Source organism: Prionailurus bengalensis, chromosome A2, assembly GCF_016509475.1.
Source record: "Prionailurus bengalensis isolate Pbe53 chromosome A2, Fcat_Pben_1.1_paternal_pri, whole genome shotgun sequence".
In the NCBI taxonomy this organism is placed as follows: domain Eukaryota; kingdom Metazoa; phylum Chordata; class Mammalia; order Carnivora; family Felidae; genus Prionailurus; species Prionailurus bengalensis.
The window spans coordinates 2,919,979-2,944,214 of record NC_057348.1 but is presented as its reverse complement, the minus strand read 5'-3'; the positions used below and the strand labels follow the sequence as shown (position 1 = coordinate 2,944,214).

At 55.6% G+C, this 24,236-nt stretch overlaps 1 protein-coding gene across 2 annotated transcripts in view; it reads right to left on the bottom strand.

Annotated features, from left to right (window-relative positions):
* ATCAY (ATCAY kinesin light chain interacting caytaxin) overlaps positions 1 to 19,086 on the bottom strand; it is a 30,181-nt gene extending 11,095 nt beyond the window's left edge. Inside the window, exons 1-6 of one of the 2 annotated variants that reach the window (XM_043586175.1) lie at positions 18,446 to 19,086; positions 15,932 to 16,051; positions 5,631 to 5,689; positions 2,558 to 2,779; positions 752 to 937; positions 365 to 467 (exon numbers count right to left, since the gene is read on the bottom strand). In XM_043586175.1, the coding sequence (XP_043442110.1) occupies positions 365 to 467; positions 752 to 937; positions 2,558 to 2,779; positions 5,631 to 5,689; positions 15,932 to 16,008 (647 nt within the window). In that variant the 5' untranslated portion in view covers positions 16,009 to 16,051; positions 18,446 to 19,086. The remainder of the gene's footprint in view (positions 1 to 364; positions 468 to 751; positions 938 to 2,557; positions 2,780 to 5,630; positions 5,690 to 15,931; positions 16,052 to 18,445) is intronic. The other variant, XM_043586174.1, reaches the window with a different exon arrangement.
* Positions 19,087 to 24,236: the final 5,150 nt, after the last annotated feature.

Here is a 24,236-nt window from a genome sequence, read left to right as displayed (position 1 = left end):
GTCAGAAGGAAACCTCCATAATCACTAGAACAGAAGTAGATCACGTTTACTGAGCTCTTTCTGACACCTGCCAGGTGCGTTACTCCATCGTTATGAAGCTGCACCCCTGTGTCCTTGGGCAAGTGACTGAACCCGTCTGTGTGTTGGGGGCTGCACCTGTAGGAGGAGGTGTCCGCCCCACAGGGTTGCCCGGAGCGTGGACTGCGTTTCCACACGTGAAGCGCGTGGCCTCGCGGGCCGCCAAAGAGTAAAGGCTCAGTAAGTGGGAGTGACGAGGGGGTGGTCCCGGGAGCCTGGTCCAGCCCACGGGCTGGGGCTCTTGGAGCCATGGGCACGGGGCGCAGCGGGCGGGCGGGCCACTTACAGGAAGAGGTTCTCCATGATGTAGTGGTAGTCGGGGGAGCTGCTGTCCGGGAGGAAGCAGGCAGCGAACACGATGATGGCGTTGAGACCCTCGCCGTAGTACCCTGGGGAGAGGCGGCCGGTGAGTGGCTCGCGCTCCGAGCTGCCCCGGGCTCCCCCCCGGGCTCCCACCCCCTCGCCAGCCAGCCCCTTCCTTCCCGGAGGGCACGGCTCTGAGTCATGGGAGCTCTTGGGGAGCCGCAGACCCCTGATCGGCCTGCCTTTGATGGGGACACCGGGCTTAACGCCCCTGTGTCTCGGATGAAGAGACTGAGCTTCAGAGGGAGCCTCTGATGACCGCCGGCCGGCCCGGCTGGAGCCAGGGGGGGCTCGCGGGGTGTGGTCTCACCTCCGTGGGTCACTACCCTCATGTAGGGTCGGATCATGTGCAGGTCAATCCGGTGTTCTTGTTCTCCGATGATCACCGTCCGCCAGAGGCGCCCGTTGGTGGCACCGCCGTCCTCCACTGCGCCGTCCCCGAACAGATCTGCGCTGTCACCGGGCATGTTCTTCGCGGCGGCCACCGGGGTGTCATCTGGAAGCCAGCCGGGGGGGGGGGGAGCAGAAGGGACGTCTCAGTCCAGACGTTGGGTCCCAGCCTCCCGCCCCGGCCCCCTCTGCCTCCGCTGCCTGTGGACGCGTGACCCTCCTGCTTCCCCTGTGACCTTGCCCACGTGCTTCTCCCCGCCCAGAGGCCCTGCTCGTCCACTTCCCCCCCTCTCCCCGCTCTCCCTTCACGGCCCGGCTCAAATGCCACCTTCTCCAGAAAGCCTGGCTTCCTAGACCACTCTGTGGGCTTGGGGCTCGGAGCCTGTGAACGTGTCTGTCTGCTTCATCAAACCGCGAGGGCGCTCAAGGGCACGGGCGCTCTCATTCTGTGCCCTCCTTGGAGCCTGGCACACGGAGAGACGATGCGGCCTGGCACCGGGACCCCCTGCACGCTTGCCCGGCCCCTAGCGACACACGCGGCTCTCCATGGCCCGGTCCTCCTCCGCCTCTCGTGTTTCATCCAGCCCTGACCCCTCCTTCCGGCGCGTCCCCTACCTCAGCCGCCAGAGGCCCATCTAAAACCCCTCTGGGGCGACAGGAATAAACACAATGACGAGAGAATCCCACAAATCACCGCACACGTGTCGGGTGGCCTAGACGAAACGGCTAAATTCTAAGAAACGCGGGGCGCCTGGGTGGCTCAGTCGGTTAAGCGTCTGACTTCGGCTCAGGTCATGATCTCACGGTCCGTGAGTTCGAGCCCCGCGTCGGGCTCTGTGCTGACCGCTCAGAGCCTGGAGCCTGTTTCAGATTCTGTGTCTCCCTCTCTCTCTGCCCCTCCCCTATTCACACTCTGTCTCTCTCTGTCTCAAAAATAAATAAACGTTAAAAAAAAAAAATTAAATTCTAAGAAACGCACAAACCACCAGAACTGACTCAGGAAGAAATAGAAAAACGGGGTAGACCCGTGACGACAGGGCGATTGGATCAGGGGTGGAAACTCCCTCCCTCCCTCCCTCCCTCCCTCCAGCCCGCCGAGGGCCGGGTGGCTTCGAGGCCGAGTTCCAGCCAACAGCTAAACAGGTAACGCCGATCCCTCCCCGTCTCAGCACTGCACACGTTCGGGGCGTCCCGGGCGGGCATCCTGGCCGCCCCACTCAGTGCCAGGAGCAGCCCCAGTGCGACGGCCCCAGACGTCCCCAGACACGGCCCTGTGTCCCCTGGGGCAGGACCGCCCCTCGGGTGAGCCCCTCTGCCCCGTCCCAACATCTCACCTTGCTTCCCTCACAGCCCTGAGCACCAGGGGCGATCAGCTTGTGCGTTTTGGCTTTGGTGCCTCGCGTCTGTCTCTCTGGCGACCGTGCTTGGGGCTGGGCACCCCCTCTTCCTGCCACATCCCCGCCACCCACCCCGCACCCCAGTCAAGATCTGCTCCCCAATACATGCTCCCCAGACAGCTGTGCCATGAGTTGGAGGCACTTCATTTCGGACGTGGTCACCTTTGAGAATCACGGGAGAGCCACGCCCCCTGGAAAAACCCTCAAGTCCTCCAGAAAAACGGGTGTGGGGTCGCAGCGGAGGAGGGACCCTCCCGGGGCGGTTCCATGAGCCCTGGGTTGGAGCCCCTGTCCCAGCTGAGCCCGTGGGGAGCAGCCCTGGGCCTCACCTTCCCACTCCAGCTCATTGCCATTTCCCAGAAACTCCAGCGAGTCGGTCTCGTCCGGGGTCTCGATGTCGTCCACGTTGATATCGAGGTCATCAGGGGTGTCCAGGAAGTCGTCGGACAGCAGGGAGCCCTCGCTCTGATCCAGCGAAATGTTGATCTCGGGGGCGACCAGTGTCTTCCGCTTACGATGAGCTCCGTTGAAGTTCAACGTGTTGGGAGGGGCTGTTTGGAAAACGGGAGAACAAAACAACTGTGGCTTCTTCCTCCTTGCTCCCCCTGCCCGGTTCCTGACCCGGTGAGAGGTCTGCCCCACCATGTGGTTGCAAGTCAGGCGACATCCCTTCCGGACAGGTTCATGCCGCGCCCTTGCCGCCTGGACGTCAAGGGCGGGCGCCTGGACCTCGCTGCTTCCCGGCTCTGTGACCCCGCAGACGGAGACTGACTTAATTTTTACCGGCCGCTAGGTGAGACTCGCAACGGTGAGTCAGGTCAGGGTCACACGGAGGGCCCGCCCGGCTCTAGACGGTGGGCCTGCCGACACCTGCGATCACTGTTGCCTTCCGGATGGGGCTGGCAGAGGACACCCACGGTCTGCTTTTCAGCTCTCAGTGATGTTCACCTCCGTAATCGCTGAAGTTTACCGATCACATCGCACGGGCCAGGCCCTCTTCGCAGCTACCCGCCCCCCCCCCCCACAAGCGCTTTCCTGTTTCGACTTGGCGATATCCGCACAAGGCGAGTTCTGTTATTGTCCCTTTTACCGGGTGAGCAAACTGAGGCACAGAGGGATCTCTCTGGAGCTGGTCAGAGTGGGTATGCCTCATGGTTTGAACTGCTTTTTCCTGAAGACTCTCAGCTGAAACTCTGGTCTCCTTGTATGAGGTGGTCTCCCCCCCCCGCCCCAGGCTGCCTCCAAGGGGTTAAAGCTGATCCGACAGCTAGCTGAGCAGGGCTAGCCCCTGACGGAGGTTGCCTTACGGGGGGTAAGCCCCCAGATGCCCCCGAGCCAGCTCAAGGGAGACAGGTTGTTCTTCCAGAGACCTTGGGAACTCTCCCCCAGAATCGTCAGCGGACGGAATCATCGGTGGACAGTGAGGACAAAATAAATGAGCCAATAGGAGAGCCCTGCCCCTCTCTCGCCGGATGAAGACATCCATCCACACGTAATTCAACGGACAAGCTCCTTCCCCTTTTTGTCTTTGAATTTCTCCAGCCCTAAACCACGGGTCAGAGGTGACCGCCTCAGGACACACACTGGGATATAAATGTGTGCTTTTGCAGAAAACGGTAAAAACAAAATAGTCATGGGGCACCTGGCGGGGGCGGGGCTCAGTCGGCTAAGCGTCTGACTCTTGGTTTCGGCTCAGGTCATGATCTCACGGTTCGTGAGTTTGAGCCCCGTGTCAGGCTCGGTGCTGACAGCCTGGAGCCTGGGATTCTGTCTCTCTCTCTCTCTCTTTCTGCCCCTCCCATACTTGCACTGTCCCTCTCTCTCTCTCTCTCTCTCAAAAATAAATAAAGAGGGGTGCCTGGGTGGCGCAGTCGGTTAAGCGTCCGACTTCAGCCAGGTCACGATCTCGCGGTCCGGGAGTTCGAGCCCCGTGTCGGGCTCTGGGCTGATGGCTCAGAGCCTGGAGCCTGTTTCCGATTCTGTGTCTCCCTCTCTCTCTGCCCCTCCCCCGTTCATGCTCTGTCTCTCTCTGTCCCAAAAATAAATAAACGTTGAAAAAAAAATTAAAAAAAAAATAAAGAAAATCGAATAGAATTTTCACTAAAAAAAAAAAAAATCTGATGGAATTTGTCCTGCCAAATTTCAGACTTGCTGGGACTGACGATCCCTTTCTTTCCTCCTGTTTCTGCTTTTCGGAACGAGGACATCTATCCCATGCCTGTCCCACCATCATATTTTGGAAGCAAATAACCTGCCGGGGTTTCACGTGTTCACAGCTGAAGAGGAATTTTGCCCTGAGTCTTCTTCCTCTTATGGCCCTCAACTGATTAGATGAGACCCACCCATATTAGGGAATGCAATCTACTCTACTCAGAGTCTAGTCATTTAAACGTGAATCTCATTGAAAGAGTGACTCTCAATGGAAACCTCTAGAATAATGCTTGACCACATCTCTGGGTACTGTGGCCCAGCCAAGTGGACACATAAAATTGCCCACCAAGTCTCTCCATCTCCTTAACTAAATGTCATTTGTGAAGTCCCTTCTGCCATGTGAGGGGACATTCACAGAGTCCAGGATTAGGATCTGGATATGCTTTGGGGGCTGCGATTCAACCAGTCACACCTAGGAAGAGGGGTATGGTTATCGCACACCTCTCGTTTTGCAGAGGTAGGAAACAGAGCTCCAACACAGTCAGGGGACTCGCCCAAGATCACCCTCTGGGGGTGACAACAACAGGCAGAGTCCACGTGCTCAGGTCAGAAGCAGGCCCAGTACTCTAGGGGGACCAACCATCCTGAGTGGCCCCAGAAAGCTGGGACGAGCTGGTCTTAGCTCTTACTGCTGTGTGATACCAGGGGTGCGGCTGTCCCTCTCTGGTCAGTGCATGGGGGAGACGCAGGCAGAGTGGGCCCCCCCCCCCCCCCGCAAGACCACATGAGGGGATGCCACTGAGGAGAACACATGTTCAGGACAGTTCCTCTGGCTGTCCTGGACCCCCTGTCCCCAAATTCTGGGGCTTTGGGTCCTCAGAGCCGTGAGCCTTCCTGAGCGCTTAGGACAGCAGAGCCCTCCAGGGCTGACTTTGCGCCTGGCGCCCCCGGGGCACTTAACACATGTCACCTCATTTAATCCTGGCAGGAGCTCACGACCTGCATTTAATAATAAGGACTAGGAGGCACAGAGAGGCCGGGCAACCAGCTGAAGGGTACACAGCAACACCACATGACTCGGCCGCGCATCTCCCCCCCCCCCCCGCACCCCCGATGGTCGCTTTCCCTCCAGGCCTCGCGCAGAAGGCCCCCCTTCCCTGACGGTCCGCCTCGGACATTTCGACAGCTACGGCCTCAGGCAGAGCGGGACCTGGAAACAGCGTGCCTGTTTTTGCGCCCGTGGAAACTTACAGGACGTGTCTTCCGTGGGGCTGCCAAGCGGGTCCATCCCTGTCTCTTCCGGGAGTGGCCTGCGGACCCAGCAGAGAGCAGGTATCAGTCACCGGAGCGCGGCGTGCAAACAAACAGCATGGACAAGACTGGGGGGGGGGGGCGGTCAGTCGGGGGAGTCCCTGGGTGTCTTTTAAAGTAACGCCACCGACCGTGCGTTTGTGGCCCTTGATGCTTGGCCGGGCATGGATTTGCAAAACCAGGCGGTTTTTTCCTGGCAACGCCTGGACCGCTTTGGGGCGCTCAACGCCGGTGCATGGGACCCAGGCGCCCCGGCTCCTTCGCTCCCGGCGAAATACTCCATTCCGGGAGGCAGAAGGTCTGCAGAGAGCCCGGGGCCGCCAGAGGCCCTCGCTGCAGGGCGTGCTGACTCAGGGAAGCGCTAATTCACCTCTGCAACTCAGCAGTGCGGGCTCAGCCCAACGGGGAGCCAGAGCCAGAGCCGTGGGGAGAGGAGGGCGATGGAATGTTTCCTCCTTTCCTTTTCAAAGCCCTTCGCTCCCTCTGTCTGTTCCTCTTCCTTTCCTGCCCCCCCTCCCCCCACTCACAGAACATCCAGGCGCGGTGGCGGGTCTGGGAGGGGAAGGATGAACGGGAAGTTGCTTTGGGGTCATACAGGTCAAAGGTCAAACTGGAGCAGACACAAAGGAAATGAACGCGTGCGTCCACACAAACACCCACACTGCAGGGGTGCCTGGGGGGACGGGGGTTCAGTCAGTTAAGCGTGACTCTTGACTTCAGCTCAGGTCAGGATCTCACGGTTCGGTTCGTAGGTTCGAGCCCTGGTGTCGGGCTCTATGCTGACAGCATGGAGCCTGCTTAGGATTCTCTCTCTCTCTCTCTCTCTCTCTCTCTCTGTCTCTCCCTCTGCCAAAAAATAAATAAGCTTACAAAAAAAAACCTACACCCCAGTGTGATATGATTCACAGTAGCCACAAAGTGGAAACACGCCGTGTCCATGGATGGGTGAAGGGATATGTGTCCCTCACGCACCGGAAGGTCACCCGGCCGCGAGCAGGAGCGAGGCGCCCACCCCGCTGCCCCCCAGGAACGGACCCCGAACACACGACGCTCAGGGAGGGAACCAGACACGAGAGGCCACACGGGGTGTGAGTCCACGTGCGTGAAACGTCCAGAACAGGCCCGTCCACGGACGGGAAGGGGGCTCGTGGGGGCCGGGGGTTGGGGGGACAGCTGATGAGGCCGGGGTTACTTTTTAGGGAGATGGAATGTGCTGGAACTTGATGAGGTGACGGTCGCACAGCATTGTGAATGTACCAGACGTCACTGAATCGCGCACCGAAAACCGTTGATCCTATGCTATGTGAATTTTCCCTGAATGAGTCCAGGGCCCCAGAGCCCAGGAGAGACACCAGCCACCTGCCAGGTGACCCCCAACTGCAGACTGATGGCTGAGGCCCCACCTCTAGCCTTGTCCTGCCCACACAGCACTTAAAAGCATCTGAAATTTGCTGCCGAGTCAGACGTGACACAAATATTTCGGGTTTCCGTCTTCTCTTCAATTACGGACCTGCCCTCTGTGAGTGGTAACAACCCCCCAGGAGCTGCATGTGGGCCCCTCCCGCTCACCCGGGGGCCGGACTTTTGCTCTGGTTCCTTCTGTCACGTGCACCTGCCCGCCCAGTGCCCATCAACGTCTGAGGCGTCAAATCCTGGTCTAGACCGAGCCTGAACCCTCACTTACCCCATGGACAGGGCCCTCGCTGTGTGCCGGGTTGGAATGTTCGCGGCACGATCTTATTTCCTCCCCACAGCAACCCTCGGAGGCAGGTAGGAGCCCATTGCACAGGGGAGGAAACTGAGGCTGGCCCCACAGGCTGGAGTCAGAGAAACTACGAGGTGGCCAAGCTGATTCCAGTCATTGCCCTCTACTGCCCCCTTGTGCCTGGTCCGCACATGTGCACCGACCCCAGCGGGGGTTTTTTGCAGCCCAGGATGTCCGGTTCTCATCAGGATGTGATTCAGCCTCCCAACCCTGGGCGGGTCCACATAAAGCCTACCTGGGCCCCTAACCCAGCAGGATGTGGCCCAGCTGCAGCCGAAATGTCAGGGTGGGGAAAGCATCCAGCTCCTTGGTGCAGACTGGGAAACTGAGGACCCGAGGGAGACTTTTCCTTCAGTTCACAAACGTACGTTAGGTGTCTGGGCTCCGGGCTGCCTACAGACATGCTCGGCCAGGCTGCAGCCACAGTCTCCGTGCTGCCCTGAAGGTTTCTGGTAGACGTGTTCGCGTCCAGCAGGTGGCGACTTTAAGCACGAGACCTCCCTCCACAATAGGGGTCTCACGCAAGGGAAAGGCATCGAGGTTTCCCCGGGGAAGAAACAACTCTGACTTGACTTCTGCTCAGGTCATGATCTCACGGCTCGTGAGATCAAGCCCCGCATCGGGCTCTGCGCCGACGGTGGGGAGCCTGCTTGGGATTCTCTCTCTCCCCCTCGCTCTCTGCCCCTCCTCTGCTCATGCTCGGTCTCTTTCAAAATAGATGAATGAAGTTAAAAAAATTTTTATTTTATTTTATTTTATTTTTAATGTTTATTTTTGAGGGAGAGAGATCTCAAGCGGGGGAGGGGCAGAGAGAGAAGGGGAGACAGATTCCAAATCATTCTCTGCGCTGAAAGCATGGAGCCCAATTAGGGGCTTGCACTCCCAAATCGTGAGATCATGACCTGAGCCGAAGTCAGATGCTCAACCGACTGAGTCACCCAGGCGCCCCCCTAAAACTTGTTCAAATAAAATACTTACGTACAAAATAAAATAGAAAATATACAATATGTTCTATACTTTACGTTACATGTAAAAACACACAATTATACATACGATTATATGTAATTGCACATAACTGCATCTATAACACAAAACATACACTAGCATAAGGTATTAATCAAGAATATGTAAATTAATGGGGTTCCTGGGTGGCTCAGTCGGTTATGCATCTGACTTTGGCTCAGGTCATGATCTCACGGTTTGTGGGTTCAGCCCCACGTCAGGCTCTGTGCTGACAGCTCGGAGCCTGGAGCCTGCTTCGGATTCTCTCTCTCTCTCTCTCTCTCTCTCTCTCTCTGCCCCTCCCCTGCTCGAGGTCTGTCTCTCTCACTCTCAAAAATAAACAAACATGGGGTGCCTGGGTGGCTCAGTCGGTTGGGCGACCGACTTCGGCTCAGGTCATGATCTCGCAGTTCATGAGTTCGAGCCCCGCATCGGGCTCTGTGCTGACAGCTCAGAGCTTGGAGCCTGCTTCGGATTCTGTGTCTCCCTCTCCCTCTGTGCCTCCCCCACTCGCAGTCTGTCTCTCTCTCTCTAAAAATAAATAAATATTAAAAAAATAAAAGAATATGTAAATTAATAAACATGGTAAACAAATATAACTTATGTGTAAATCTACAATTCTATAATATGACATATTATATAATTGTCATAATATGATTTTAAATATATAATATGATTAATAATACATATCATACATGTAGAGAATGGAAAGCTATTGGTTCTGTTTCTCTGCAGAACCCTGACTGATACAAGAGAGGAGAGAGGTAAACACTGAGTAAACAAACAGTTGGAGGAAGCAGAAGGTGATACCTGCAACAAAGAAAATAAGAAAGGAGAGGGAGGAGGCGAGGCACAGTAGTGGCAGTCAAGGAAGGCCTCTTTGAGGAGGTGACTTTAAAAAAAATATTTTTAATGTTTATGTTTGAGAGAGACAGCATGAGCAGGGGAGGGGCAGAGAGAGAGGGGGGACAGAGGATCCAAAGAGGGCTCCGCACCGACAGCGGTGAGCCTGATGTGGGGCTCGAACTCACCAACTGTGAGAGCAGGACCTGAGCTGAAGTTAGACGCTCAACGGAGGGAGCCACCCAGGCGCCCCCAGGAGGGGACTTTTGTGTAGAGAGAAGACTGGGGGAAGGGCCTTCCATTTGGGCAGAGGCCCTGAGGCCGGAAGATGCTTGGTGAGTCCTAGGAACAGACCAGAAAGCAGAGAACTTCTCCTGAGTTGGAGAAGCCGACTGAGCAGGCCTCCAGGCTCCCCGGAGAAGAAGCCCGCTGTTTCCCAACAGGCCCCACCCCCGCCGGCCCACAGGGCTGCGGCTTTCAAGGCCAGGTGGAAGCTTGCTATTTCCCCAAGTCCCAGGAAGGGCCCATTTTGTGCAGAGCTGAAGCCTCTCGGGTAAACTCAGAGCGGACCCGGATGGCTCCCGGAAGCATAGATCTTGCTTACCTACAGTGGGCAAGCCACCTGCAAAGTGGGCTTTCTTTAATATGCAAGGTGCACCGAATGACTTTCATCTTTCTGTGCTGGGTTGAATTCTGTTCCCCTCCCCCAAAAGATAACTCAAGTCCTACCTCCCAGCACTTGGAATGTGACCTACTGGCAACAGGGCCATTGCAGATGTAATTAAGTTAAGAAAAGATCAATTTAAAAAATAATCTTAAAAAGGGGCGGAGGGGGGCGCCTGGGTGGGTCAGTTAAATGTCTGACTTCGGCTCAGGTCATGATCTTGCGGGGCGTGGGTTCGAGCCCTGCTTTGGGCTCTGTGCTGACAGCTCGGGGTCTGGAGCCTGCTTCGGATTCTCTCTCTCTCTCTCTCTCTCTCTCTCTCTCTCTCCCCCTCTCTCACTCTCTCTGCCCCTCCCCTGCTCGAGGTCTGTCTCTCTCACTCTCAAAAATAAACATGGGGTGCCTGGGTGGCTCAGTCGGTTGAGCAACCGACTTCGGCTCAGGTCACGATCTCGCGGTCCGGGAGTTCGAGCCCCGCATCGGGCTCTGGGCTGACGGCTCAGAGCCTGGAGCCTGCTTCCGATTCTGTGTCTCCCTCTCTCTCTGACCCTCCCCTGCTCATGCTCTCTCTTTGTCTCAAAAATAAATAAACATTAAAAAAAAATTAAAAATAAATAAATAAACATTAAAAATTTTTTTTAATAAAAAAAGAAGAGGCCATACTTGATTAAGGTGTCCGTCAGTCCAGTGAGTGTTGTGCTTATGGGAAAAGGGGAATTTGGACACAGACGCGGGACGTGTGAGGATGTGGCAGAGACGGGAGAGATGTGTCCATAAGCCAGGGATCAACCAGGGTTGCTGGCCACACCAGAAGCTGGGAGAGGTGGGAAGGAGTCTCCCCTTCAGGGGCAGCAGGGCCCTGCTGACACCTCGATTTTGGATTTCTGGACTCCAGAAGTGTGAAAGCATACATCTCTATTGTCTGAGGCCACCCAACATGGCAACCCCAGGAAACTCATGTACCCCTGTGGTATGAAATCCAGATCTCTCACCTGGGCATCCCACCAGGATGTGGCGCCGGTGAACCCTCCGACCCCGTTCTCACGACCTAGCGGGGCTCTTGTGCCACATTCCCCATCATGCCAAGGCCTTCCTTGCCCCAGTGCCTTTGCACATCTCACTCCTCTGTCTAGAGTAAATTTGCTTAGCCTTTAAGGCTGGGTCAGTGTCCTCCAGGAGGTTCTGACTGAGTCTGGCCTCTACCCCACCCTGCACTCTGCCCCAGAGCCCACCACGAGCACTCAGCCCGAGCACTCAGCCCGTGGTCCGTGTGCTAATCGCTTGCTTCCTGGGCAGACTGTGAGCCGTTGAAGGGGAGGAAGCGCCTCTTCCTATCTTGCTTTGGTGAGTCACAGGCCAGCCCTCAAAGAAGTGGCTTGTGGAAGAACAGGGGGAAGGAAGGCACATCACATGAGTCGGAGAGGCACAACCCAGAAGGCCTGTCAACCTGATGCAGCTCTACCCTCAGATTCTAGCCTCAGGGTTGAGGTTTCTCATGATGTGAAACAAGAGAATTGGGAATAGACTTTGACCATGCCTCCTGCTCCCCCCTCCCCCGCGCCCCGCCCAACCTGTGCTCCAAGGGCATCAAGCTTGGGCACTGCTTGCCTCAGTCTCCCTTCAGGGGCTTTCCCAGTCTCTGTTTCTGCCTGACCAAGGCCGCTTCTGGTGCGTGGCAACCACAGAATCTCTTTCCAGGTAGAGGCATGCTTTTCTGATAGCCATATGACACCCACAAAGCTCAGGCAAGGGAACCAGAGGGGATACTTCTGTGGGGCCTAAAAAATTATTTCTTGGCAACTCTGGTCGTTCTTAGATGCCCAGACAAATAAATATACCCTTTTTCCTTCTCTGCAATTTCCAACACCTCTGTCCCTTCCTGTCACTCCTGTCTCCCCCAGCACCATTGTCTTCGGGAGGGTCAGAAGGCCTGGGGTGGTAAGCAGAACCATGGACAGCGGCACCACAGCCGCCCTCCTCCCACCCCCCCAGCAGCCTGACTCCACCCTAGCAGCCCTGACTCCACCCCCAGCAGTGCCAACTCCACCCCCAGCAGCCTGACTCCACCCAAAGAAGCCTAGACTCCACCCCCAGAAGTGCCGACTCCACCCCCCAGCAGCCTGACTCCACCCCAGCAGCCTGACTCCACCCCAGCAGCCTGACTCCACCCAAAGCAGCCTAGACTCCACCCCCAGAAGTGCTGACTCCACCCCCAGCAGCCTAGACTCCACCCCCAGCAGCCTGACTCCACCCAAAGCAGCCTAGACTCCACCCCCAGCAGCCCGACTCCACCCCCAGAAGTGTCAACTCCACCCCCAGTAGCCTGACTCCACCCAAAGCAGCCTAGACTCCACCCCCAGCAGCCTGACTCCACCCAAAGCAGCCTAGACTCCGCCCCCAGCAGCCTGACTCCACCCAAAGCAGCCTAGACTCCACCCCCAGAAGTGCCGACTCCACCCCCAACAGCTCTGACTCCACCCCCAGCAGCCTAGACTCCACCCCCAGCAGCCTGACTCCACCCAAAGCAGCCTAGACTCCACCCCCAGAAGTGCCGACTCCACCCCCAGCAGCTCTGACTCCACCCCCAGCAGCCTAGACTCCGCCCCCAGCAGCCTGACTCCACCCAAAGCAGCCTAGACTCCACCCCCAGAAGTGCCGACTCCACCCCCAGCAGCCTAGACTCCACCCCCAGAAGTGCCAACTCCACCCTAGCAGCCCTGACTCCACCCCCCAGTAGTCAGCTGTGTTTTTGCGACTGAATTGTGTCTCCCCTGCCTCCCTCACCCCTGCCAATTCAAACATCTAAGGACCAACCGTCAATACGGCTGTTTTTGGAGATGGGGCGTTTAAGAAGCAATGAAGGTGAACTGAGGTCCTTCGGGGCCTTGATCCCATCGGGCGTGGCCGTATAAGAAGGGGGAGAGACAGGAGCAATCTCTCCACACGCATGCACAGAGGAAAGGCTACATGAGGACACAAGAGGGTGGCTGTCTACAGGCCAGGGAGTGAGCCCTCACCGAACCCACGGATCCAACTTCCAGCCTCCAGGGAGGGGAGGAAGTGTCTGTGATATTCTGTCTGGCAGCCCAAGCCGACTGAGACAGAGGAGGAAACTAGAAGAGACGAGCCCAGGGTGGAGAAGGGCGGGGCTGAGGACGGCAGAAATGCTCCAGCCGGTCGGGGCCCACGACTCCTGCACACATCTTTTGGGACCTGCTGAGGTGTGTGCAACACAAAATTAGCTCTGTGCGTGTGCTGGGCTGAGGGAGAGAGGCAGAGAGAGACAGAGGAGGAAGGGAGAGACAGAGAGACACAGAGAGAGGGGAGAGACACAGGAGGGAAGGAGGGAGGTGGGAGGGAATGATAAAGCAAAAGGAGTGAACTGTTAGTTGGCAAATCTGGGGAAAGGTTTACAGTTAGCACCTAGACCATCCTTGTAATCTTTCCTCAAAGTCTGAGACGACATCAGAATAAAAAGTTACAAAGCAACAGAACCCATAGCCACTTGCTTGTGGAGGGAAAGGCGGGCTGAGATGCCAGTCAGACACCTATCCCTGCACCTGCCTCTTCTGACCTGTGAGACTCTGGTCAAGATTCCCCCTCAGCTTTTCTTCTGCCCCTCAACCGGCCTCCACTGGCCTCAGGGCCTTTGCACATACTGTTCTCGGAGCTTGGAATACTCAGGACCCACCCAGAGTCTCCTCCCCCTGTTCGTCCCTCTTCATCCTTCACAGCCCGGGGTCAGCACCCTCTCCAGCCTCCCCAATCTCTCCAACCTGGTCAGACCCCACCTGGGCACCCTCCAAGCACCATGAACCCAGCTGCAACTTTACGTTGGGTTGTGAAGTTTATGAGGGAATGGCCTGCCCCTGCCCCAGAGGAAAGGCCCCATGAGGACATCTGTCTTGTTCTCTACGTGTCCTGAGTGTTTCGCCCAGGGCCTGGCATACAGCTGGTGCGTATCATTACAGAGAATGAATGGAGAAATAGGGCAGAGAGAGCTACATCATCTCTGGGCTGCCCTTTGGATCCTTAAGAACCTGCAGAAGGGCGGGAGACAAGGAAGATGCTACAAGGTCATGGCAGCGGGAGGGGCTGCGGGCACAGGGCAAGCACTCCGACACCCTGGGGAGGCTGGAAGACGCCCCCGGGAAGGGGACCCCTGAGCTGGAAGGAACAGAACCGTGGGTTGTCCGGCACCAGACAGAGGTGCTTATGTGGAGACGCGGCCGGGTGCCGAATGAAGGAGCTGTACTCACTCCTCCCGTGGCGGGGAAGGCAGAAGCCTTGGCAAAGGGCTGGCTCACGTCCCGGGGCGGCACAGCAGGGCCACTGTGCCGCAGACACTGGGCTACTGAAAAGGGACAGCGACCCTCTGCAGCTGGGAGAAACTCACTTAAAAATCATAGTTGCAGCTGCCCTGTTTTGTCTCAACAAGGGGCTTAGGAGAGGGGGTGTCTTTTAAAAGATCAGGGCGGGGGGCGTGCGAGTGAACGGGATACGGCGAAGAAGCGTCCAGGGTGGGGGGCAATGTATTTGGACAGCCCTCGTCATCTAGAGGGCCCATCCCGGCCGCCTTGCCCTGCGCGCCTCAGAGAATTCTTCCAGCAACTCTGTGAGTGAGGCATTATCGACCCGATTCACAGACAGGACAACTGAGGCACGAGGAAGCCCTCGGCACCCTCAGCCACGGGGATCCTCTTTTCTAGGGTGAGCACCCTCCCTCCTTCGTCTGTTCCTTTCCAGACAGTTATATAATGAGCTCTCGGACAGCATCCCTGGGGCAAAACCCTTGCACTAAAGGAGGGCAGAGATGCACTTTGTGTCCAGCCATCGGACTAGGGGAGCCTGTGCCGACCCGTGTTTTCTCTTACCCAACACCACCCAGCAGAGCGAAGAGAGGGACACAGGCCTGGTGGCTCATGCGTCCTGGCACTGGAGGCCCACGGCTTCCTTCCTACCCGGTTTCTTATTCCTACCAGTGGCCGTCACCCGCTCAGCCGGTGTCTCCTGAGTGCCGACTGTATAGCAGAATCTGTCTTTGTGCTGCCGGACGACAGCGATCCAACCAAAGGCCCCTGCTCTCGCGGGGCTCCATTTGGGGGGGAGGGAAACAGACCACACACGAGATACGCATGGACAGTATTTAGGGTATTAGGCTCACCGCAGGGTCTCCTGGGGCTGCTGTGACAAATGACCACACACTTAGGGGCTTAAAACGACAACAGATTCATTCTCTTTTGATTCTAGAGGCCAGAAGTGAGTCTGAAGTCGGTTTCACTGGGCGGCAGGCAAGGTGTGGGCAGGCCTGGCTCCTTCCAGAAGCTCTAAGGGAGAATCTGCTTTTGTCCCCTTTCCAGCTTCCAGAGGTGCTCCTCCCCCTTGGCTCGTGGCCCCTCCCTCCTGTGACACCAATCTGTCACTTCCTTCGCCTCTGCCCCTACTCCTGAGTCCAGTCTCCTGCCTCCTCTCAGAAGGACCCTGGGACGATATGGAGGGCTCACCTGGATAATTCAAGGTCATCTCCCTCTTTTCAGATCCTTGGCCTAAACACGTGCAAAGTGTCTTTGCCCCAGAGGGGCACATTTTCAGAGTCCAGGGATTAGGACACGGACACCTTTGGGGGCCACTCCAGGGATTTTAAGCAGGGCTAGGGCAAGATGCCTCCAGCTGCCACAGGTAAAAACACACCCTCACCCGGATTCGTGGGAACACCCGTAAGAATATTAGTCGTCCACGAGGCAGTTGTAGAAGAATGTTCGGAATTCCTAAAATAGCATGGGAATGGGAGCTTTGCGCTGCTGTGGTGGGGCGGGGGGCGGGGGGGGGGATCCATCTTAAATAATTCGGCAAGTATTCATTACGTGCCCGGCGTCCCCCAAGCCCCACCTCAGAGAGGCGGTGGGCACCCACCCCACCCCCGCCCCGCCCCCAGCAAGGGCTGACGCAGCAATGGGGAAGCTGTACCTGGGAAGGCCTTCGTCCTGCCATTCTTCCTTCACGTCCACGTTTTCCATCCGGAGCGTAGCTTCAGTGGTCCCCATGGGAACACAGGAGAGGCGCGCTGGCTTGAAGCAGAGCTGAGTCCTGAAGGAGAGCCACGTGGAGGTTTTACTGGACAGTCATCGTAATAACAACCACCCCCCGCCCCACCCACGTGTGGCACCTCAGATCGATAAGAGTGTTGGATCCATTATTATATTGAATCGTCGCCCGGCCCCATGACGCAGGTGAGAAAACAGAGGTGTAGAGGGCTGGTGACATCCACGTAGGTCTGGAGTTGGGACCCAGGTGAGAGCTGAGCCCCCAGATATAAGCGCCCTTCGCTTCGAAGCTCCAAAGTCCATGCTCCTTAGGGCTCATCATCCCTCCCTTACCTTGGACTTAAACTGGGCAGCAATAAATCCAATTAAAATAATTTATACTAAAGTGTTAGTGACTGATATGCTTAAGCTTCCTTGCTGGGACCGACACTTTCAAACCCTACCTCTATCTTCTCCAGGCTACCTGCCTTGCCTCTCTGTCCCCGAATAAAGCAGCAAATCCTGACAACCTGCTGGGGCCAACGAAGGCACTGTGGAAAGAGACTGGGGCTAGAAGTCGGGATCATAATTCTTATCAAGCACAAAGCTCAAGTTTTGTTTTTATTGTTCTGAGGAGCTGGGGCAGGATGGCGGACAGCATGCTAGACGGTGCCTTAACAGCTGGGCTGTCTGGAGCAGTCAGAGGTGCAGAATGAGGCAGAATTGGGGTCCACCCTGAGGCATGCAGGACTCCGCCACTCACCCCTCCCAGCTTCAGTTTCCCCATCTCCAAATTAAAGAGCTGGACTAGAAATCATCTTTACAATACCCTTGGGGCATAACCTTCCAGGATCCTGTAACTCAGTCAACACCATGGGTTCTGTGCCTTTAAACCAGTGGCTTTCAACTGGGGATAATTTTGCCCTCCCCCTCCCTGCCAAGGGACGCTTGGCAAGTCTGGAGGCATTTTTGGTTGTCACAACGTGGGGAGGGGGCTCCTGGCCTCAAGGGGGTGAGGGTCAGGGATGCTGCTCAACACCACTAGGCGCGTGTGCAAGCTGGGCCCCCAGGACCGAGAATGATCCAGCCCCAAAGTCCACAGACCTGAGATTGAGAAACCCTGTCTTAATCGCATGCTTGCGAAAGGTCCCCGGGCAGGGTTTGACAGTCCTTGTAGAGGGCCCGCTGCGTCTTTGCATCCCATCCTCCAAGCAGCTCCTGGGTTGTTAGTCTCACACGCCAGCACCAAAGGTCCCTGCCCCCAGCCCCTCACCCTTCCAGATGCCACGGCGGCCTCTCGCTCGGCAGAGCTGGTGCATGGCTAACGGTTTGGGTGGGTCATCTGAAGCCCCTGGAGGTGGGGGTCTGCATTTGGGGTTGTGGGACAGAGACGAGGACCCAGAGGGAGCCTGGGCCAGGAGAAGGCCAGGCAGGGGGGAGGGGTGGCTGGCTAAAATTAGACACCCTCCCTGCCCCCACCAACACACACTTGGGAAACAGTGTCCCACCGGATTCTTGTCGCTGCTCTGAATGTCGTCATCCATTCATGGAGGAGGGACAGTAAGACGCAGTACGCAAAAAAAAAAAAAAAAAAAAAAAAAAAGAAAGAAAGAAAGAAAAACCTCTTCCTGATGCCTGGGGTGATAACCACCACCCAGGACCTTACTGCAAGGGGAAGTTCTGGTCAATGGAAATTCATTTCCTTTCGGAAGACAGGGGTGTCTGCCTGGTTTTCCTCACCCCAAGCGGGCGTGACCTCAGCCCCCCCGGAAGGACGCCCCCCAATCCCACCCACAGCGGAGGCGCTGGACCCACGCAGGCCGGGGCCACAATCCTGTACAGGTGGCGTGTGGGTCCTGCGCGCTCCTGTTCTAAGATCCTGACTTCACTCTGAGGGAAAATGAGGCAAAGTGAGGGGCAGCCGAGAGGTGTGCCTCTGCGCTGGGGCGCTGAATCCTCAGTGCATGGCGTCCAGGTGCAGACAGAGGGGGAGGGATCCGTCTTCAACCTTCTCCCTGCCTCCCCGCCCCGTAGGCGAGCCTCCGCGTACACATCCATCAAGTCTGTCTGTGTCTGTCTCTCTTTCCAAATCCGCTCACGGTGTTATAAATAGACAATGCACAGAGGTGGGGCGTGTACATTTGGGTCTCTTAGGAAGCGTCCCAGAGAGAGGCTGAGGGTTTTATCAGCCTAATCTCCAAGCGCGTCCCGAAAATGGTGCATCCCCCTGCCTTCCAGGTGAGCGGTGGGCACGGAAGGCGGGCTCTGGGTGTATATGCCCGCGGCTGCTTTCCCTCGGCTTCGGGAGACAGGGCTGTGCTACCGTGCAGAGAATCCCAAGACCGTGGGTCTCGGCTCCCAGCCGCCCCACCTGCCCGGAGGGGGTTTGCGACAGCGGATGTCTCCGCACAGGCAAACGTGCCCGGGCAGGGCCGGGACGAGGAGAAAGGGGACTCACCGCCGCGGCCTCTGCGGGTTACGCGCAGACAAAGGCGAGCCCCGCGCCGACGCAGCCGGACATCCCTCGCCTTCCGAGTGCGGTCCCTGGGCCTTCAGAGCATCCGAGGAAGGTGCGCGCAGCGGCGGACTCTGCACGCAAGGAAGGTCACCCGGAGCAACGTGGCGGCGCAGACGGGGGGCGCTTTTGTCCGGAGGTGGGGAACGGACGCAGTTCGCAGTCAGCCGGCTGCCCCTCGCCCCGCTGCGAGCGCGCCCCCTCACCGGCACCGGCGCCCGGCCGTGCCTCCGAGGTGTTCTCTTCCTGCCAGCTCGCAGCTGGCGGAGGCTCGGCTGCCTTAAGACAGTTAATTATGCTGCTTTTGTGTGCAGGGTGGGTGGGTGGGGGCAGGGCTGACCGAAAAGCACAGCCCCCTGCCAGAATCCGGTGCTCTCCATTGGCTGAACGGGGAGTGTTTCCAAGGGCCTCACCGGGGGCAGAGGCGGAAATGATTTCCTGATGGCGCATCACGGATTTAAAAACAAAACAAGGAGCAAACAAACAAACAAACACAGGACGGCGGTGGCCTCATTCCTTAGATTAGGAAGGAGGGGGGGAAAGCGTCCCGAGGACCACGTTACGTGGGGCCCCCAGCCGTGTGCCAAGGACCCGGCCGCGTGCTGGGGAGGCAGGATCTTCCCGGCCACGCTTGCTCGGGCCACCGATGGAAAGGCGCCCCCTACAGTTGTGCGCTCAGCGGCCCTGCCCTGGAGGACTCCAGCCTGACAGTATAATAGTATCACGAGTTGCAGCTTCTGAAATTAGAAGGAGGTTTGGACCCTGGCTAGGCGGCTGCCTAGCCGGGAGACACGACCGCGTAAGTGACCTTCGCCGCCGGGCCTCAGTTTCCTCACCTGTGAAATGGGAACATCATGGAACTGGCGTTTCGGCATTCAATGAGATCGTGTAGGAGAGGGCTTAGCACAGTGCCTGGAGAACGCTTCGCTACCTGTTTCTCGCCCTTGCTGTGTCGGGTTTTAGACCTGTAGCAGAGGCCGAATGGTGGTCCCCACAGGATATGGCAGCTCTTATCCTGACCCCTGGAACTTGGGAATATGACCTGATTTGGAAAAAGGGTCATTGCAGGCAGAATTGAGGATCCAGTACCCTCATTTTGAGATGAGATCATCTGGATTGAGGATAAATCCGAGAGCCAATGCCAAGTGTCTTTACCTCTGCAAACCAAGGAGAACCAAGGATTGCCAGCAACCACCCGAAGCCGGGCAGGCACGGAATGCATTCTCCCTCACCGCCTCCAGAAGGAACCGACCTTCATTTTTGACGTCTGGGCTCCGGAACTGTGAGAGAATTTTGATTTCTATTGTCGTAAGCCGCTTGGCTTGTGGTGCTTTGTTACAGCAGTCCCAGAAAACGAACACACCCTGAGTAGCAACCAATGCCCATTACTCTGCCCTGCCTCCCTTAATCACTGCAGTGGCTTTCCACCCGTTTTGTGAACACATCAAGTTCATTCCCCACCACGGGGCCTTTGAACATGCTGTTCCCTCTGCCAGGAATGCTCTTCCAGAAGAGGTTCACATTATTCAGGTGCCAGCTCAGAAGTAGTCTCCTCAGAGAGGCCTTCCCTAACCACCCCTACTTTGCCCCCCAATTCATCACCCCATTCCATTGCCCAGTCTGATTTTTTTTTTTTTTTTTTTTTTTTAGTACATACATTAGTATAATTGCTGGGTCATACACTAAGGAGCCTGACTTTTCCCCCACAGCACTTACCACTATTTGAAACTGCCTACTTATTTTTTGTTTGTTTGTTTATTCTCTGACTCCCTAGCTGGAATGTACAATTCAAGATAAATGAGACTTGGGTGGTCTTGTACCCTGCTGTGTTCTCTGCAGTGGTCAGCAGCACCTGGCACAAAGGGGAGGTCCAGGACATGCAGGTACAACGTGTCGATGTCGGCTCCCCCCACCCCGTGGATACCGGACAACACTCTACTCACCTTGCTGCCAAAGTCACTGCATCGGGGTCTGTGCCCCTCCAAAGGCGGAAAGGCACGGCCCCACAGCAGGGGATGAGAGCCTGGAGCCTGAAGCTCGAGATCCATCGGACTTTACGCGCCCTGGCTGGAGGAAGTGGAGCCCTGGGAAGAGACGCGTGTGTTAATTCAGTGGGAAATCCAGGCCAGTCCTGGTGCTGGGCACTGGGGTCCAGCGTGTGAATGAGAAAGACCTCGCTTTTGTCGAACTCCCATTTGGAGAAACAGATGGGCAAAGGAGTCTGGGCTGATTTAGAGACATCTTTGAAGCAGATGGGGGAGGGTGCATGGGAAGACGTTCAGGGGCAGAGGGTGGGCAGTGACGATGTGAGTTGGCCCCTGAGAAGTGAGTAGGAGTTGGATGGATGAAGGAGCTGGAGAAAAACAATCTGGGCAGAACGGCGTTTGCAAAGCGACCTCCCCTCCCTCACGAGAGCGCGCGGGGAGCTGTCCGTGGTGCTGTGGCCGCCGCCAAAGAGCCGGCGCGTGAACCCAGCTTGCCTGGTTTACTTTTCACCGTGGTTAAAATACACATACAGAACATAAAGCTTGCCATTCCGATCAATTTTAAGCGTGAAATTCAGTGGCATCAATTACATTCACCATGTGCAACCATCACCACAATCCATCTCCGGAACTTTTCCATCTTCCCGAACTGAAACTCTGTCCCCATTAAATACTAACTCGCCTTCCCCGTTAGCCATTCTTCCATAAGGTAAGCTTTTTGAGATCAGAGATGTTGCACTTTGTCACTGCTATCTCTCAGATCCCTAGCCAGTGGTTCTCACGGTGGGGCGGGGATTCTGTCCCCCATGGGAGGTTTGGTGATGTCTGGGAACATTTTTGGTTTTCATGACTTGGGGGATGGAGACGGTACTGACATCGAGTGTGTGAGACCAGAGATCCTGCTCAGCACCCTACAAGGCACATGACAACTCTCCACGACAGAGAATTACCTGGCCCCAAACATCACCAGTGTGGGGTGAGGACAACACCCGAAACGTAGTCAGATGCCATTATACTGAATCGAGGCAATGAAATTGCTAACGCTCTGGGGTGCCTGGGTGGCTCAGTTGGTTAAGCGTCCAACTTCGGCTCAGGTCATGATCTCGCGGTTTGTGGGTTCGAGCCCCGCGCTGGGTTCTGTGCTGACAGCTCAGAGCCTGGAGCCTGCTTCGGATTCTGTGTCTCCCTCTCTCTCTGTTCCTCCCCCACTTGTGCTCTGTCTCTGTCTCTCAAAAATAAATAAAAATGTAAAAAAAAAAATTAAAACATGTTAAAAAAATTGCTGACACTCCTTGAGTGTCATTTTCCTGATTTGCAAAGGGGATTGATTAATCACGGACATTCAATCCTCATTATTAGTTGTTTCCGTATTTGTGAATTTGCCTACTGGCTGAAATTTAGTGGTAACATTTGTAAGACTCAAATCAATACTCACGGTGCCTTCAGGGTCATTTGCAGACAAGGAAGTGTGATGAAAAATTCGAGTGCTGGTTGTACACGTTCCCAGGTGAGTTCGAACAAGGCACCATTTTGCCTTCTGATTCCAGCCCAGATTGTAAACTGCCCATTTCGGGATTTATTTAGCACCATGATTTTTGTGCTTTACGTTGGTGGTTTTGCTGTTTATAGTGGCCCCCGTGCACGGTCCTGAAGGGCTGTCTAGTGTTTCCAAGCACAAGAAGGTTGGGATGCACCTTGCGGTGAAAATAAGAGTGTTAGTTAAGCTTCAGTCAGGCATGAGTTACAGTGCTGTTGGCTGTTCATGATCAGTAACGTCTATTAAATAAGATGCCTTTGGACAGAAGCACACAGAACACAAGGTTATGTATTTGATCCGTTGATGAAAAATAATGTGGGCAGAGGCTTGCAGGAACCCACTCAAGGGTCTCCCCAGGAGTGGGGCTTTAGGATTCCCTATTCTAGGGCTTGGGGCCACTTTATAGGACAAGGCTGCTGCCAATAATGAGAATCAACTCTATCTACTTCTGAGGGCTATGTAGGGATAGATAAGATTGTGCATGCAAAAAGCATTGAACACAATGCTTGTAGTAAGTAACAGGAGGGAAAAAAAGATATTATGTAACCCAGAGAAAACATTAAAACAGACCTGCTTGGGGCGCCTGGGTGGCGCAGTCGGTTAAGCGTCCGACTTCAGCCAGGTCACGATCTCGCGGTCCGTGAGTTCGAGCCCCGCGTCGGGCTCTGGGCTGATGGCTCGGAGCCTGGAGCCTGTTTCCGATTCTGTGTCTCCCTCTCTCTCTGCCCCTCCCCCGTTCATGCTCTGTCTCTCTCTGTCCCAAAAATAAATAAACGTTGAAAAAAAAATTAAAAAAAAAAACAAAAAAAAAAACAGACCTGCTTTTGTATAAAGCATGTAGCCTTTGTTACCTAGCTAGAGCTGCAGGGAATTGGAGGAAAGCGGTGTGTAATTACCACTCTGAGCGTTAGCCAGGGCATGGTGGGAGAGCTGCTTTTGCCAGACCCTGTAGATTGTTTCGGGTGGCCACACATGGTCATGAAGACACAAAGGGAAGAATGCCATCCACTAAATCACCATACGGCTTTCCTCGGCACCCTGGGCTTCCCGTGGTTTCCGTCCAAGAATTAACTAGCCCTGCGCCTGCTTCATAGAAAGGAGGAAAGGAACCCCATCCCACCAGAGTTGGTGAATGTATTTTTCTAATTAATTTTTAAAATATTGAAATAATTGTAGATTCACATGCACTAAGAAATAACAGAAAGATCCTGTGTACCCGTTCCCCCGATTTACCCAACGGTAAAATCTTACACAAGTATAGTACAATATCACCATTGCTTTCGATACAGTTGAGATACAGGACATTTTCTCACGACAGGATACCTCCTGTTGTCCTTCTATAGAGGTTCCTTCTATAATGCCCGTATCCTCCCCTGCCATTTCCTTAACCCTAGACATCACAAATATGTTCTCCATTTCTGTAACTTTGATGGTTTAAGAGTTTTGGATGGAATCATGAGTATGCAAAGCATGGAACCCTTTTGCATTGGCTTTTCCTATAATTCTCTACAGCTTCATCCAAGTTGTGCGCATCAGGAGTTTATTCCTTTTTGTTGCTAAGTAGTGCTCCATCATACCAAATGCACAGAACAGGGAAACCTGTAGAGACAAAAAGCAAACTGGTGGTTGCCAGCAGCTGGGAGATTGAGAAGTGCCTGTTGATGGAGACAGGGTTTGTACTTGGGGTGATGAAAATGTTCTGGAATTACACAGTTGGCGATGGTCACGCAATTGCATACATGTACTAAAAACCATTGAGCAGCACACTTTAAATGGGTATGTGAATTCTATCTCGGTAAAGCTGTTATTAACCAAAAAAGCACCCTAACTGTAGTTCATAGTTTGTAAGGGCTGCAGAGGACGGGCACCAAGGAGTTTTGTTCACTGTTGCGTCCCCCAAGGTGGCCAGGCTTGGCCAAGAAATCTCTCTCAAAATGACTTCCACTTAGAATGGGGTTTCTCAGCCTGGGCACTGGTGACTTTGGATCCGGGTCGTTCCGTGTGGGGCGTTCGGGGCGATGTGGAGGCTGAGCAGCATCCCTGGCCCCCACCCACTCGATGCCAGGAGCCCCCCAGTGTGACAATCACAGATGTCGCTAGACACCGTCCAGTGTCCCCTGGGGGCAAACCCCTCTGGTCGGGAACCACTAGTTTAGGGTCACCAAATTTTAAGGCCCCACGAAAGGCTGCCCACCAGCGGGTCCCGAAGGAC